Here is a 17,539-nt window from a genome sequence, read left to right on the forward strand (position 1 = left end):
ACTTTCTTTTTCAGTGTTTCCCATCACCATGGAAACCCACAGTAAGAAATTGCATACCAGTCGACACCTGTGCAGTTCCTTCCCACAGGCTACCATCCTTCTAATAAAGACCCTTTGCACATCTCTCACCTCTGACATGCAGTACAAGTCACTTTAACGCTCCAGTACAATTCAGTTGTAATTCCATTAATACCTGAATTAACTGTGCAGTAACACTAATAAAGTCCTAGTAATTATTACATAACACTCCTATATTCTGCTGTATCAGCAGTATCTACATATTCTATTAAACTTTTGTATTGTCTTCCTGTGATCTTGCAAAGAAGACAAGATATATCATAGAGAGATGTAATTGAATTGAAGAACATTAGCTCAAAAATAACAAGGAGACAGAGTCACCTATATCTCCCGCCCTGTATGCCAAGTTTCAAGATGATATTTGTCACATTTTTCAAGTTCTGCTGCAGGAAACCAACCGTACCTCTTTACACTGACCTCAGCAGCCCATGGTATAAGCCCACTGGACCTTTGGTCCAGGTGAGCTAAAAATTTCTCACATTTCTTAGTATCAAAAGGTACATATACATTACTTAATCAACACATATACCAACTTTCAAGACCATAGTTTTCAAGTTCTGCTCCGGAAACCAAACCTACCCCTAAGACTAACCTGAGAGTCTTAAAATGTTTCCATGCAAACATGAAAAATTAAAATTTCTCAAATTTCTTAGTATGAAAAGTATCACCTTGTTAACATGTATACCAAGTTTCAAATCCGTATCACAAATAGTTTTGGATATATGCTCCGGAAACGAACATTGCTCTTCGAAACTAAGTCAAAATCTTCTTCTTTTTTTTTTTTGTAAAAATTTGAAAATACTTTTTTTTTTTTGTGCAAAAATCCAAAATAGCAAAAGGCACCAGTTCACACGTTGTTTGATATGTATACAAAGTTTCATGAAGATACCTTCAGTAGTAAGATATGACTCAGAAACAAAAACGTGACCGGATGGATGGAACCCGTCTCTATATATCTCATCTCATTATCTCTAGCCGGTTTATCCTGTTCTACAGGGTCACAGGCAAGCTGGAGCCTATCCCAGCTGACTACGGGCGAAAGGTGGGGTACACCCTGAACAAGTCGCCAGGTCATCACAGGGCTGACACATAGACACAGACAACCATTCACATTCACACCTACGGTCAATTTAGAGTCACCAGTTAACCTAACCTGCATGTCTTTGGACTGTGGGGGAAACCGGAGCACCCGGAGGAAACCCACGCGGACACGGGGAGAACATGCAAACTCCACACAGAAAGGCCCTCACTGGCCACGGGGCTCGAACCCGGACCTTCTTGCTGTGAGGCGACAGCGCTAACCACTACACCACCGTGCCGCCCGTTTCTATATATTCCCTGCCAAATTTTGTTTGGGCGGTGGATAACAACCCCAAGAACAAATCAAAGTCAACATAAAAATGGCTTTAGAAAAGAACATCGGTGTTTTGGAATGACCCAGTCAGAGCCCAGATAGAAAATCTATCAAACACCTATGGAATGACTTGATCCCCTTGTAATTTAATAGATGTTGAGCATTTTTTTCAGTGGAAAAATGCCAAATCAAGATGTGCCAAGTTGGTAGACACTTACCGCAAAAACACTGAGTGTGTTAACAAGGTATTAGTTAAGGGGTGTGCACACTTGTGCAACCAGGTTATTGCTGGCGTCTCATGTTCTTTTTTTCCACCGAAAACACTTCTTCTATTTGTTTTTCAGTTGAATTTTGTTGCTATTACATTAAATGTGGAAAAAAAAAATCTGTCATGACTTATCTTGATTTAATTTTATCCTCACAGCCGTCTTCAATTTTAACAGGGATGTGCAGACTTATATCCACTGTAGCCATGGTATGCCAGGGTTCAAAAAAAGACGATTGATCTCAGTGTATGGAATTAAAGACTTTGAGCTATGCGCTCTTGGGAATAAAACAGTTCTGCACCAGGAAAGTGCTGTTTGCTCTGTTCGTCCTCTGGGGCAACTCTTAAAGGTTCTATACTGTGTATACATCGCCAAGCAGACAGGCTCTTGCATCCTTCTCCTTTATTGTTCCTTGCTGATAGTCATTCTCTCTCAGGAACAGTGGGAGCCTGTTGGCAAAGTTTTATCCTCTTCATCTTCACTTTGCTGTCTCATCTTAGGAAATATGTCGTTCACATATAAAATCAAGGAAAGCAAATCTCCTGCCAATTTCTCAGTTTGTCTCTGGGATTCTGATCTCTGAACAAAACCAGACATAAAGTAATGTGTTTTGAAGATCTGGCTTTGAGTTTGCCTGTGTGTGTGTGTGAGTGCCTGGATTGAGTGAACGCATGCATGCATATTTGCAAGTGTGTGTGGGTTGGTTTGTTTCTCATAGTTATGGTCTCGAATGTTTGAAGGGCTACTCTGGCCCACTGCACATCTCTGCCGTGCTTCCACCACTTCTTTCAGAGAGAGGTGAGGATGCTGCTGCTGCACTAACCTGACCCGTCTCCTAGCAACAAGGCCGTTTGGTCCGGGACAGAGGAGTGGAAGCTGAGAGGGAGCACAGAGATGGAGAGTATGAAAGGAAAGGAAAGGCGGCAATTATTCTGTGCCAGTGGACAGAGCAGAGGCCTGGAGGTGGAGAGCAGAACTGGAGGGAGGAAGAGAAACGCATGGGGGAGGTAGAGAAGGCTAGCAAAGGGGGTTATTTCGATACAGACAGAGCAGTGAGTGCGTGACGAGGGGGAAGAGGGAGCTGAATTCCACTGGACTGTAATAGTATTTTTCCGACAGCCTGAGCAAACGAAGCTACTTTTGTTTTGTTGATCCGTTTACATTTTTACAGCCATGCTTTCTTCTTTCTGACTTGCTGATCCAAGAGTGTTTTTGTGTATAAATGAGTAAAAGAGCAAGGTCAACTCTGAAGGGTGGCATTGTCCCCCATATTTTATTCATGCATACACTCAAGTGCCATAACCTTGCCAGAATGCCATTCGCATACTGCCATGATTCTGTGCCACAATGGAAATGCTAATTGGGAGTGTGTGTGTGTGTGTGTGTGTGTGTGTGTGTGTGTGTGTGTGTGTGTGTGTGTGTGTGTGTGTGTGTGGCACATGGCAGGACAGCCTGGCTTTGCCTTCTCTTGAGTGCAGACTTTGACCCCATGTTGGCATTTTCAAGAGGGGTGTGGGGTGACTGTCCGCTCTGCTCTGCCTTGAAGTGTAGTGTGTGTGTGTGTGTGTGTGTGTGTGTGGTCTACTGAACAGGAAGGTACTCTGCTACACTCCCCTCCCTCTCCTGTCTCATATCGGCTTGTGTGGAGGCCCTGCTGCTGTCACGCACACTAACATCCCAAGCTGCTGATGTGCCCCGCAACTGTTAAGAGGAAAGGGGGCAGGGCAGCATCCTGCTCCAGTGGCATACGTCTAAAACACACAACACACACACACAGTGTCTGGCATCCATGCCCTATTTCCTGGAGGTAATATAGCACATTGGATGCCAGTAGTAAGCATGTTGTGTTGGTTTATACCATAAGAGCCCAGGTCCAGTTTTGAATTTGAGATTATTACTTACACACCTGCGACGCTTCTAATGAAAAAATCTGGTGGGTTAAATCAGCAAAGATTACCAACTTGTGTGATTTTGGACTACCCAGTGCTAGAGCTTGGCAACTCTGATATAAGTGCAAGGGTGTTTTTATTTCCAGGGCTACAGTGTTGATGGATTTTGAGACAAAGTTACAGCAGTGAGGGATTTTCTGTCGAGGGGTACTGATAGAAAGGAACACACTGGGCCCCAGTGTACTGTAATTGTGTCCGTCTTGAAATGACATGGCGCGTAGGCCCAATTCAACTATTGCCGCTTTTCCACTACCAACGCGTCTGAGTTGGGCTGAGCCGTGCCGTGCTGAGTTGGGCTGAGTCGGGCTGAGTGGGGCTGTTGGAGTTGCATTTCGACTACAACCGTGCTGAACTGTGCTGGCTGGAAGTGGGTGGACACATTGGGTGGAGTTAGTGAAAGTGGGTGGACGTCACGTGATGTCGTTAGGCAGTGCAAACAGTGACATCAGTGATCTTTTAAGCGGTAGTCTCACGACCCGGATAGTAAACAATAAACATGGAGGACATGGAGTCGTTAGTGTTGCTGGTCTTGGTGCTGTGGCTTGTTGTCACCGACAACGCCAACAGATACTGGCAAGAGCGTATAGATGAGGCGAGGCGCATAAGGCTTCAGAAATTCTCATAATTCGTAATTATTCTTCTTCCGGGTTTACGGTGTTTACAGATCCCAGCGTGCTCGCGGGGCGTGTGTGGACACTCCTCCTCACCAATCAGTGCACAGGGGAATGTCTCCTCACGCCCCTAGCCCCACTCGGCTCGGCTTGGCTCGCTTCAGCCCCACTCCAAAACCGTGCGAGTTTTGGGTGCTGAGCAGGACTGAAGCGAGCTGAGTCGTGCTGCTCTAAGGTAGTCGAAACGCGAGCCGTGTCGGGCTGAAGTGAGCTGAAAAAGGGTAGTGGAAAAGGGCCATATGTGCCTTGTTGCTCCTTTCTTGATTGAACACCAAAAAGATACCAATTCTTAAGTTCTCTTTCAACCAGTGAAGTAGAATGAGCTTTAATAGAGGTTTAATAAGCCGCTACCACCACCACCACCACCACCACCACCACAGCATCAACACAACACCACCACCATCACCACCATCATGAAGAAAACATCAGCAATGTTGTGGAATGAAGCTTAGCCCTCACACAGCACCCCAGGCTGCCAAAATCACCTTCATTAGCCAGCACACAACAGTGGAAAATGGCACCGGGTGTCATAAAGGTCAGAAAGGGGGGAGGGGTAAAGGCAAGGAACAGAGATCGGGGACAGGTGCACATGAGAAGGACACTGGGGTGTGGGGTGATGGGGCTGCTCATGTAAGGCAGGGTGCATGTGGCTTGGTGACACACTAACTGGCTGTGTGTGTGTGTGTGTGTGTGTGTGTGTGTGTGTGTGTGTGTGTGTGTGTGTGTGTGTGTCACATGCAGTCAGAAGCATGGTGGTTGGCTTCTATATGTATTCTTTCATCTTTGTGTTCTTTCATCTTCTACTGTGGTTGTATTTTTTTTAAATATATATGCTTGGGCTAAAGAAAAAAATTGATATATTTAGTACTTTATTTTGTTTAATACTTTGTTCTACTTGTAGTATCTTCTTTGAAGAGTGTTCCATTTTCTTATGTGTTTATATTTTGGACTTATGACCAAGGATGGGGAAAAGACATCAAGTGCAAAAGTATACTACAAAATACTGCGACCATAACTCGGATAAATGCTGTACTTTTGTTCTCTGTCCGTACAGGACAGCATTCTGAAAAAATAGGTACCCTATGGGTCCATGTGGCTACTGCTTATAAATAAAATAGTTTTCTGATCCCATGTCCATACAGTAAATATAGCATATATGCATGTTATCAACGATACTCACCTCATCTCTTGCGAGCATCCCCAAGCTGTGAGCGGCATCAGGGCTTGGAGTATTTTGGTTCCCAATTTTGTTGACTGTGCTTTGTTCAAAATACAGTGCTGTGAACTACAGTACCAGTCAAAAGTTTGGAAACACCTTCAAATTCGATGTTTTTATTTTATACATGGCGATTGGGACCAAAAATCTCAAATTTGGACTCATCAGACCAAAGGACAGATGTCCACTGGTCTAATGTCCATTCCTTGTGTTCCTTGGCCCAAGCTATTCTCTTCCTCTTGTTGTTCTTCCTTAGAAGTGGCTTCTTTGCAGCAATTCGACCATAAAGTCCAGATTCCCGCAGTCTTCTCTGAACAGTTGATGTTGAGATGTGTGTGCTACTTGAACTCTGTGAAGCATTTAGGTGGGCTCTTATCTGGGGTGCTGTTAACTTGCGGTTTCTGAGGCTGGTAACTCTGATGAACTTATCCTGTGCAACAGAGGTAACCCTAGGTCTTCCTTTCCTGGGGCGGTCCTGATGAGTTTCATCATAATGTTTGATGGTCTTTGTGACTGCACCTGAGGATACTTTCAAAGTTCTTGAAATTTTTCGGACTGACTGACCTTCATTTCTTAAAGTAATGATGGACTGTCGTTTTTCTTTACTTAGTTGAGTAGTTCTTGGCATAATATGGATTAGAACAGTACTCAAATAGGGCCGTTCACTGTATACCAACTCTACCTCTTGACAACACAACTGATGGTCTCAAACACATTAAGAGGTCAAGAAATTCAAGAAATTAACTCTTGACAAGGCACAGCTGTAAACTGAAAGCCATTCCAGGTGACTACCTCGTAAAGCCGACTGAGAAAATGCCAAGATGTGCAAAGCTGTCATCTAAGCAAAAGGTGCCTACTTTGAAGAATTTAAAATATAAAACATATTCTGGTTTGATTAACACTTTTTTGTTTACCAAATAATTCCATATATATTTCTTTATAATGTTGATGACTTTAGTATTAATCTACAATTCAGAAAATTTTAAAATAATGAAAAACCACTGAATTAGAGGGCGTTTGCAAACTTTTGACTGGCACTGTATATCTATTTTCAAAATAGTAAGAAAGCACTTGTTCATGAATTGTCTTAGAAGCATTATTTAGTACTAATGAGCACATTTTGTTTCACAAGTGTAGTGTAAAGACTCAAAAAATTAAATTAAAGCGAATAGCGGAAGTTTGATATCGGCTTTTCGATATATCTGCCAAAAAGCTCAAAAAAATTTACAAAACCTTTCATTTGACCTTTCAGAAGGCCCAAACAAAAGCTGTGATGATCAAAAGGTCAATTTTCTTAAAATCAACACGACTTACTTGGTATCGAATCAGTAGCCTTGGCGAACCACGAGGTGAATTTTGTTTATCTTTTTATCTGCCGATGATCTTCTGATACTACGAAGTTATAACGAGGTTTCTCTTATTTAGTTTCTGGTTCTGATAGGTTCCGAAGTTTATCAAGAAGTAGAACGGGTAATCGAACTTCATCAGGATAAGTGCTGATTGATACAAAGTTTTGCTATTGTTGCACTCATTCTTACATTCTTACAACATGATGACATAGTGGCTTCACCACTCGTTCTTGTGTACCTTTCGATAACGCAAGATCAACTGCTTGTATCGCAAGATCACAATTCGCCATTCTGGTGATTGTAATGCTTATGCGCAGTGCGCTATTGTTACACTCCTTCTTACATTCTTACAACACGATGACATAGTGGCTACTGCTTTGCTTCACTGCTATGAGGCAGTAGCCACAAAAAGCCTTGAGAGCAGAAGTGAAAAATTCCAGTGGATACTAGTTAACACTAATGTTGGGTATTCTGCTGAAACCACAATAAATCATAAAGGGTTAATTAATTATACTTTCTTGTTGGTTTCTATTATTGGTATGCCACAAATGTTAACACATCATACGCTGCCTGGCAAAAAACAAACAAACGCCATTTGGATTTAAATAACTAAATACTTAATAGTCTTTGATTGGGTAATTACTGCAGTGATTAATTCGTTTCAGCCGGCAACATGCCTTTTAACCCTAACTGATGCAGTGAGTAGCTTCTCTTTTCTTTAACAAAAATCCTGTTGTCGTTGGAAAAGATGTTAGTGTTTCAGGCAGATCAAATTATTGCCCTGCATTAAGCAAAGAAAACAACTAATGCGATTGTTGAAATAACTGGAATTAGCTGAAGAACTGTCCAAGGCATTATTAAAACTTGGAAGGATAGTGGTGAACCACCAACTTTGCGGAAGAAATGTGGTCAGAAAAAATCTTGACTGACTATGATCAGAGATCACAAAGGTTCTGCCTGCAAAGTTGAATTCTGGGCAAAACGTTCTATTTCTATTGCTGTTGGAGTTTTGAGATGTTCCACACCATGTATCCTGTGTGTAAATGTTTCACTAACATAAAACATGTCCTGCATTTTACGATTCCGGAGATTGCCAAAGCAAGCAAACAGCAATATCACGTGACCACCACGGGGCATGTTTGACCTACTTTTAACCAAAACAAGTTGGCATGGGCAAACATGGCAGACTCCGCTCTCCCGCTAGCTACAAGCCAGCAGAAAAGAAAAGGAAAGTCTGCCTAGTGAGTGCAACTGCAAGATAGAGCAAGGTTAGATGATGACATGTTTCTGGACAGATAACTAAATCATTCTAGCTAGTGCTTAGCTATCTTAGCCTTAGAACGCATAAACTTGACTCCACGGGAACGAGTATGGAGTTCTACACCTCATGTTTTGATTTTACAGAGAAAGAAAGAATAACACAAAAGCAGTAACCGAGAAAAGGTATATTCATCTTTTGTTTCACGACTCTATTTGCGAATGTCAACCACAAATTACATCTATGCGACTCAAAACTCTCCGAGGTCGATACAGAGTCACCCATGTTTTCTGCACGTCGCCATCTTGGCGTGGTGCAGTTCCATAGTTATGCTAATTAGTTAAAGCTCCTCGCGTTTGGCTATTTCCATAGGGCCATACTGTTTACCTGAAGAGGTCGGATATTCGGTCCCAAAATGGAGAAAAACGACCCTCAGCACATCAGAATGATCACATCTCATCCGCATGATATTGTTCTTGTGAGACAGAGGAAAACGCCATGCACAGTGTAAAAAAAAAAAAATTTTTTAATTTCAGATGACTTTGCAGTCAGCACCTTTTAAACACGTGGTGAAGTCGAATTGTAAAAAATCGACAGAACTCATGGCTATGTTTACTAATGAAAGTAAGAGCATTGCCACACACTCAATGTGACGAGAACTCATAGGATTGAGATTAAACAGCTGTGTGGCCACAAGAAGACTCGCTTGTTAGTGAAGCTAATCAGAAGAAAAGGCTTCAATTTGCTCAGGAGCATAAAGATTGGACTTTTTCCTGATGACACGGGCATAAAATTAGGACTCGGCTTGTGAAGGAGTGGTTCAGGGAGCATGAGGAATCATTTTCACACATGAACTGGCCACCACAGAGTCCTGACCTAAACCCCCATTGAAAGTCATTGGGATGTGCTGGAGAAGACTTTACAGAATGGATCAACCCTCCCGTTGTCAAGACAAGGTCATGGTGAAAAATTAATGCAACTCTGGAATGAGAAGTGTTTTAACGTTGCACGAGGTTGTTGAAACCGTGCCATGGTGAATGTGCGCCATAATCAAAGCTAAAGGCGGTCCAATGAAATATTACTGTACAACTCGTCTCGTCTTCTTCCGCTTTATCCGGGACCGGGTCGCGGAGGCAGCAGTCTAAGCATGGAAGCCCAAACTTCCCTCTCCCCAGACACCTCAGTCAGCTCCTCGGGAAGAACACCGAGGCGTTCCCAGGCTAGCCGAGAGACATAGTCCCTCCAGCGTGTCCTGGGTCTTCCCCGGGGCCTCCTCCCAGGGGGACATGCCTGGAACACCTCCCCAGGGAGGCGTCCAGGAGGCATCCAAAAAAGATGCCCGAGCCACCTCAGCTGGTTCCTCTCGATGTGGAGGAGCAGCGGCTCTACTCCGAGCTCCTCCCGAGTGACTGTGCTTCTCACCCTATCTCTAAGGGAGCGCCCAGCCACCCTGCGAAGGAAACTCATTTCGGCCGCTTGTATCCGCGATCTTGTTCTTTCGGTCATTACCCAAAGCTCATGACCATAGGTCATGAAATTATTTTAAAAAATAGTTGCACGCTAATTTCGTTGGACCGCCAATAGTGGTGCCAATAATTACAGAACTGACTATATCTATTACAACTCCGCCTGATGTCATAATAGATATAGTCAGTTCTGTAAATATTGGCACCCTTAGTAAAGATGGGTATGGTTGTGGAAAAAATACTTATGGTTAATTTGCTTAATTACACAGAAATCTATTCTTTAATTTTAAGTAAATTTACTTATAAAACCTTTTAAACAAACAATATAGATTTAGAAATTCTTATGAACAAAATGTAATTGAAGCATGATACCATGCACATTTTACTTTTAAAGTTCCTCTGAGTGTCTCGGAACTCTTCATCAATGACTTCCTGTTTTGCATGTTTATCGACACGAGGAAGCGTAGAGAATACACAATGAAACAAGTGTGTTAGCCTTCATAAATCAGTTCAAAAGGTATAAAAATAGATACATGAAGTTGAATGCAACCAGAGCTGTTGTAATTAACCTGGCTGGAACTGGGTGCAAGTTGCAAAAATTCCACTTTCATACCAAAAAATGGAATTGCTTGTAGTTGGAGAGATGTACTGGAACTTTTGACTGGAACTGAGTTCTATGGTCAGATATGATAATAATGATGATGTAAAAAAAAAAATTGGCAACAAATACTTGGTGGTTTTGGCATGAAAGGCTGCGAGTTGGCCTAGTGGTTAGTGTGTCCGCCTCTTGATTGGAGGATCGCAAGTTCTACTTGTGGTCGGGTCATACCAAAGACCATCATAAAAATGGTGCCTACTGCTGTCTGGCAAGGCATGCTGCAATACAGATGCAAGTGAGGAATCAAACTCTCACGGTTACCAGAGGACTAGCCCTCCACTGTAACCCTAGCTGTACAGGCGAGAGGCCGAGGGCTATGGAAACGGAGATCGGTGCTGCCCGATTGCATAGCGTGGGAAGGACTTTAGAATTTTTTGGCATAAAAGTCATTCCTACTGTTAAATATGATGGATGATCTGTGATATGCAGCTGTGTCTCCTCCAAGTGCTTTGGGAACCTGTGAGGATACGTGGACTAAATGCAGGGGTTCCAATGTGGCACATTTGACATCCAATGATGGTTAGATTTCTCTCATTTTCATTGAAAGATTAAACTAATGAACAACAGACTTTTTTTTCCCCATAACATTGTTTCATTATCTTTCCCAAAGGTGTCAATAATTATGGAGCTGACCGTATGTCAAGAAGAGTGGGCAAATTATTGCAGAAGCAATATAGCAAACATTAGAATTGATGAATGTGTCAGGAAGAATGTGACTAGGCCTAATTAGAACTGCGAATATAGTCAGAGAATATGCAAAGAGGCTGGAGACGCTTAGGAAGGCAGAGTGGACATTAGCAAAGGGTGAATAAAGGCAAAGGGTGAAATGAATATTAATATTCTATTCACTTGGTGCAAGGGAGGAGAATCCACCCTGTATGGTATGCAGAGGCTCCAACTCTCCTGCCATGGGCAGGAGATCTCCCGCTTTAGGGAACATTTAGAAAATCCTCCCGACCTCCCACTGACAACATAAAAATCTCCTGCCCGCCCTTACTACACATGATTAGTTAAAAAAATATATTACTTGATACGTTTATGTTGACAAAAATTAATAGTTGACTTTTTGTGTGACATTGTTTGGGTGGACTCAAGTGTGTACCCCGCGGTATATGCAGATTCCCCGGTCGGTACACCGATCAGCATAACGGGAGGATTGGAGTGAATGCCGGAGGCATGCGTGCGCAGATCAAGCGCGCATATGAATCGAGCAGAATTCGGTACGCCACGGGGTACACACTTCTGAGCCCACCCAATGTCTTAGCAGTTACCGATAAAGCATACAGATGGCGCTATTAATGATACACGCGAGAGAATGAGAAAACCCACGACATTCAACCATTTTGTTTGTTTTTTTTGCGTCTGCATTTCGTCTGCATTTATCGCCTGCTCGTCTTTAACTTTATGTTCTCTTGAATGAGATAATGAAACGAAGTTCTGTTGGTGGAAATGGCGAAAGCCAAACTATGAAGAAAAAATATCAGAAAATCACCAAGATAAAGTTGGGATCGCCCGTCGCAATGGTCGCCAGGGACGAATGGCGGACTATTTTGGATGGCAGCAAGACGACCCTATATCTGACAGGGTTAGATCACCAGACCAGACGTTAGATTCTAATGAACTTGTCTGACTTTTTTTTGTCTGACTTTTACTAACTTAGACTTAGAATATTATTAGAAGAACATTATGATCAGAGGGTCTACCATTGGCAATTTATAATAGTCATTACTGACATTAACATTGACTTTAGGCATATTAAAGTTTGGTCTATAGTCACTGGATTTATCTAGATCTGTTACTATTAATAAGATTTAATTGACACGAAATGTGGTGAATCATTCATATATACACACACACACACACACACACACACACACACACACACACACACACACACACACACACACATTATATATACACATTAGGGTGCATCAGTTGCCCCCTAAAAATGAAAAGTTCCTCCGATCATGATGCATTTTTGTTTTTATGTTCCTTTTGGTAAGAAAACACACTGGGTGAAATATTTTGCCAAAATTCAAAAGTTTAATGGTGGCACCAGGAGCTCAAAGTTATGGAAAAAGCTGCTATTTTATGACTTTTATGACAAAATTTCAATCACTTTTCATGAAACATTATGGCACCTTATAGAGTATACCAAATATCTTAGATACACATTTTTAGTACATATTCTAAATATATTATCAAGCACAGCTTGAGTTTTAGCTGTTCATTGAATCATTGTTCAACTACTTTTAAATAATACAAATGTATTATGAATCACATTAATGCTTCTCAATCCCTTGCAAAGGTTCTTAACATGATCTCTGGGTCACAAGAAATCAATAAATGGAGTCCAACACTGTGATTCAAACCTTACACGAAAACATAAAATAAGTGTTTTTTGGCAAAAAATGAACCTCATGGTGCCACCATTAGACTTTTGAATATGGTCAAAAAATTTTACAGGATGTCTTTATTGGTGAAAAGGAACACCCGAACAAAAATGCATCAGATTTTATGAAAGTGAGGGCAACTGTTGCACCCTAATTCACATATGTATAAAACTCGCCTTCGCGCCTACGGTGCTCAAACTTGATTCCCTCCAAGCTACTCGCAGAGAGGGAGAATCTCCCTCTTTGCAATTTCCCAAGTTGGAGCCTCTGGGTATGCCGGTTTTTGACTTGGCGCTACATGCAGACTCGCGCTTATGGGCAGTTTAGCATAGTCGATCCGCCTACCTGCATGTTTTTTGGACAGTGGGACAAACCCAGAGAACTCAGATGTAACCTACACAAACAAAGACAATGCAAATCTCCACACTAGACCTCAGCCTAAGCTCACGATTAAACCAGGGACACTGGAACTGTGTGGCAGGAATGCTACCCTCTGTGCCACAATGCTGCACTGTTTGTTTCCCCCACTATTGCGATTTTAACCTATACTATTTGATCATTTGTGTGACTTGTGAATGAGTAAGATGACCTGTGAAAACTGATCAACTAATGTCTTGGGGGCATAAATTAAATTATTAAATGTGTGTGTGTGTGTCCTACTGTCCAGGTTAAAATAGTGTATGAATCCATCTTTCTCTGTGTTGCAGAGTGTGGATGGTGCTGCCGGACAGGAGATCTCGTCTCTGAAGAGAGTTGCCGTGGTGGAGGACTTCTACGATATCATCTACGCCATGCACGTGGAGATCAGCTCTGACCCAGCCAAAGTGCCCAAACATGCCGGCCAGAAGAAAACATATAAAGCGGTTAGTTAGCACATTAAACAACCTTCATTCTTTTTGTCTCTGTCCGTGTCCCATTCTTTCTCTTCTATCTTTTCCCTTCGCTTAGCAATTATGTTCTGCTCTACTATTCTCATTTTTGTGCCTCATTTCTGCTGATTCTCTCTTTCTCTAGCATGTTCTTCTTTTGATTAGCTTGATTGCGTGTCATATCAATGTCTGACCTCCAGACCCACGGCTGCTCCTTCTGATTGGCCTCTTTTGTCACTCGAGAAACAGTTCCTTTCATTGTCATGAATACATCTTTGAATGATAAAATCCCTGCATCTCTTTTCTGCCCGATGCCTTCTGCTGTACTTGTGTTTGGAGTCGTGAAAATCTGTGAGTCTCAGTTTTTAAAGAAGTATTGCACGTGATTTAGTGTTATTTTTTTTCCAGTTATATCGTACTCCAATACTATCACATCACACCTTTTATTAGAAGACTTTCTCATTTGTGTAATTTGATGAGCTTTGCCTGTATCAGTCGAAACCCTCCTGTGATACTGCCCTCTAATGGACGGATGAAGGACTACACATAAACCATGACGGAGCAACCTCATCAACACCTCTTCAACACCTTTGTGCTCCACATCTAACAGATGCACAAATATAGTCTTGTTTGTTTCTGTTTCCTCTAATGTATAATTGATGGAGACATGTGTTTCCAACTCAAACACACACAGCTGGCTGTGGTCCATTCATGCCTGTTGGCTGGATGGCATGCAGCAAACCAGAACCTGTTTTGGACTGGAGTCTTGACATCAAGCCTCCCTGCTGAGCAGACCATCTCTGCGGCATTATTCCAGGTCTCCTGTTATTGTATAGAGCAGTGAGTCAGGGTAACACTGGCAGGGGAAATTGCGGTTTGGTTGCCAGAACTTCTATCCAGCAGGGTTTTTATTGTTTGTTTGTTTATTTATTTATTTATTTTTTACAGTGCACTCCATACAGGACAGTATGCAAAGCTTTGTGGATTTTATTATTCAGTCCCTTGCATTTGTACCGTAGCACCCATGCACCGGCCTGCTGAAGCAGTGCCACAGTCGCCCGATGTTTATTTTTCTGACCCTCAGGGGAAAATGTGGATATTCTTTGTGGGGGTGTATTTTCTTACTCTTTCACTTTCTTTCTCTCTTCATCTTAGCCTGGGCTGCTGCAGATTTGTAGGGAGGAGGTGAAATAATTAGAGATTAGGATTGAGAAAGAGGGAAAGAAATCAGTGGCTGAAGAGTGAAAAAATAGAACACTGTGAGGACAAAGCACAGATGTTGATGAATTGCTTAGAGAGACAGTGATGAAGCAATTTTATATATATCCAGGGTTAGTCAAAATTATGTTAACACTAACGGATTATTTTTCTCCTGAATGTGCGATGTGCCGTGACCGCTGCTGGTGTAATTGAGCCCTCCTTTTTTGACACCTCAACAGTGACATCAGACGTCTACTTACAGATGGTGCAGCATTGATGAACTTCCCACTACAGATCCGATTGGTTTCAACCATTTAAGTGTTAACATTATTTTGACTAACAGTGTGTGTGTGTGTGTGTGTGTATGTGTGTGTGTGTGTGTGTGTGTGTGTGTGTGTGTGTGTGTGTGTGTGTGTATAAAACACCGGAATGGCATCAGGAACGGCACTAAATATAAACTAACAAAAAGCCGGTTTCCGATAGCAAATTTTCTATCCCCATGGAAAATTTGCTATCGGAAACTGGCTTTTTGTATAGTACCAGTCAAAAGTTTGAAACACCTTCAAATTCGATGTTTTTATTTTATACATGGCGATTGGAACCAAAAATCTCAAATTTGGACTCATCAGACCAAAGGACAGATGTCCACTGGTCTAATGTCCATTCCTTGTGTTCCTTGGCCCAAGTTATTATCTTCCTCTTGTTGTTCTTCCTTAGAAGTGGCTTCTTTGCAGCAATTCGACCATAAAGTCCAGATTCCCGCAGTCTTCTCTGAACAGTTGATGTTGAGATGTGTGCGCTACTTGAACTCTGTGAAGCATTTAGGTGGGCTCTTATCTGGGGTGCTGTTAACTTGTGGTTTCTGAGGCTGGTAACTCTGATGAACTTATCCTGTGCAACAGAGGTAACCCTAGGTCTTCCTTTCCTGGGGTGGTCCTGATGAGAGCCAGTTTCATCATAACGTTTGATGGTCTTTGTGACTGCACCTGAGGATACTTTCAAAGTTCTTGAAATTTTTTGGACTGACTGACCTTCATTTCTTAAAGTAATAATGGACTGTCGTTTTTCTTTACTTAGTTGAGTAGTTCTTGGCATAATATGGATTAGAACAGTACTCAGATAGGGCCGTTCACTGTATACCAACTCTACCTCTTGACAACACAACTGATGGTCTCAAACACATTAAGAGGTCAAGAAATTCAAGAAATTAACTCTTGACAAGGCACAGCTGTAAACTGAAAGCCATTCCAGGTGACTACCTCGTAAAGCCGACTGAGAAAATGCCAAGATGTGCAAAGCTGTCATCTAAGCAAAAGGTGCCTACTTTGAAGAATCTAAAATATAAAACATATTCTGGTTTGATTAACATTTTTTTGTTTACCAAATAATTCCATATATATTTCTTCATAATGTCAATGACTTTAGTATTAATCTACAATTCAGAAAATTTTAAAATAATGAAAAACCACTGAATTAGAGGGCGTTTCCAAACTTTTGACTGGTACTCTGTGTGTGTGTGTGTGTGTGTGTGTGTGTGTGTGTGTGTGTGTGTGTGTCTCAAATGCAAGGGACTGAATAATAAAATCCACAAAGCCTGCGTACTGTCCTGTATGAAGTGCACTGGGCTCCATGAAATACAAGGACATTTTAAATCAAAATCCGCCTGCCTCTGCCAGGAAACTAAACCTGGGTTGTCATTGGATCTTCCAGCAGGATAATGATCTGAAGCATATGTCCAAATCAACACAAAAGTGGTTAGCTGAGCACAGAATCAGGCTTCTGCCTTGGTCATCTCAGTCCCCTGACCTGAACCTCATTGAACACCTGTGGGATGAGCTGAAAAGGAGAGAGCACAAGAGAGGGCCTCAGACCCTGGATCATCTGGAACGATTGTGTAAAGAGGAATGATCTCAGATGCCCTGCTCTGTATCTCCAACCTTATAAAATGTTATAGGAGAGACCCAGTGCTGTTTTACTGGCAAAGGGAGGTTGTACAAAGTAGTACATGCAGGGGTGCCAATAATAGTGGCATGTGTGTTTTTTTTTTTTTTTGGTTGAAAATAATTGGTTATTAATGAGGGATTTGTTTTTCTTTGAATAAATTTATTTCAATTCAAGGTCAATCCAACCTTTCTCACTTTTTCAGTGTGAGATGACGCCACTTCACCAAAAGGTGAATTTTTTTCTAACCCTTTATACTAATCTTTACAAGGGGTGCCAATAATATTCGAGGGCACTGTTTTTTTAAATAAATAAATAAATAAATAACATACACACATCGCACACTCCCTCACCGGCCGCTTTAATAGGAACTCATTCTTGATTCTAAGATTCCTGTTCTTGGCTGGCAGGAGTGGAACCCAGTGCGGTCTTCTGCTGTCGCATGCCGAGATGCTTTTCTGCTCACTCCGGTTGTAAAGAGTTTCTGTGAGTTGTTATATCCTTCCAGGCATCTCAAACCAATCTGGGCCATTTTCCTCTGACCTCTCTTATCAACAAGGCATTTTAATCCACAGATCTATCGCTCAATCAATGTTTTTTGTTTTTCGCACCACTCTGTGCAAACCCTAGAGACTGTTGTGTGTGAAAACCCCAGGAGATCATCAGTTTCTGAAATACTCAAACCAGTCCATCTGGCACTAAAGGCCAATTTATGCTGACAACCCAGTCCTCGCAGACGGTGTTGCAGATGGCGTCTGCGTAGCCCCCCCACCTTCGCAGACGCTCTGCGCGCACCTCCCAAAAATTGTGACCGCCGCAGAAGCCTCGCAGACAGCGTCGCAGACAAGAGGGCTCTGATTGGTCCACTCTA

The 17,539-nt window shown here is 42.1% G+C and overlaps 1 protein-coding gene across 2 annotated transcripts in view; it reads left to right on the forward strand.

Moving 5' to 3' along the window:
* nol4lb (nucleolar protein 4-like b) overlaps positions 1–17,539 on the forward strand; it is a 188,438-nt gene that overhangs the window by 25,447 nt on the left and 145,452 nt on the right. For both annotated transcript variants that reach the window (XM_060938055.1, XM_060938056.1), the window contains exon 2: positions 13,366–13,521. In XM_060938055.1, the coding sequence (XP_060794038.1) occupies positions 13,366–13,521 (156 nt within the window). The remainder of the gene's footprint in view (positions 1–13,365; positions 13,522–17,539) is intronic.

The sequence above is a fragment of the Neoarius graeffei genome, chromosome 13 (assembly GCF_027579695.1).
Source record: "Neoarius graeffei isolate fNeoGra1 chromosome 13, fNeoGra1.pri, whole genome shotgun sequence".
NCBI lineage: Eukaryota > Metazoa > Chordata > Actinopteri > Siluriformes > Ariidae > Neoarius > Neoarius graeffei.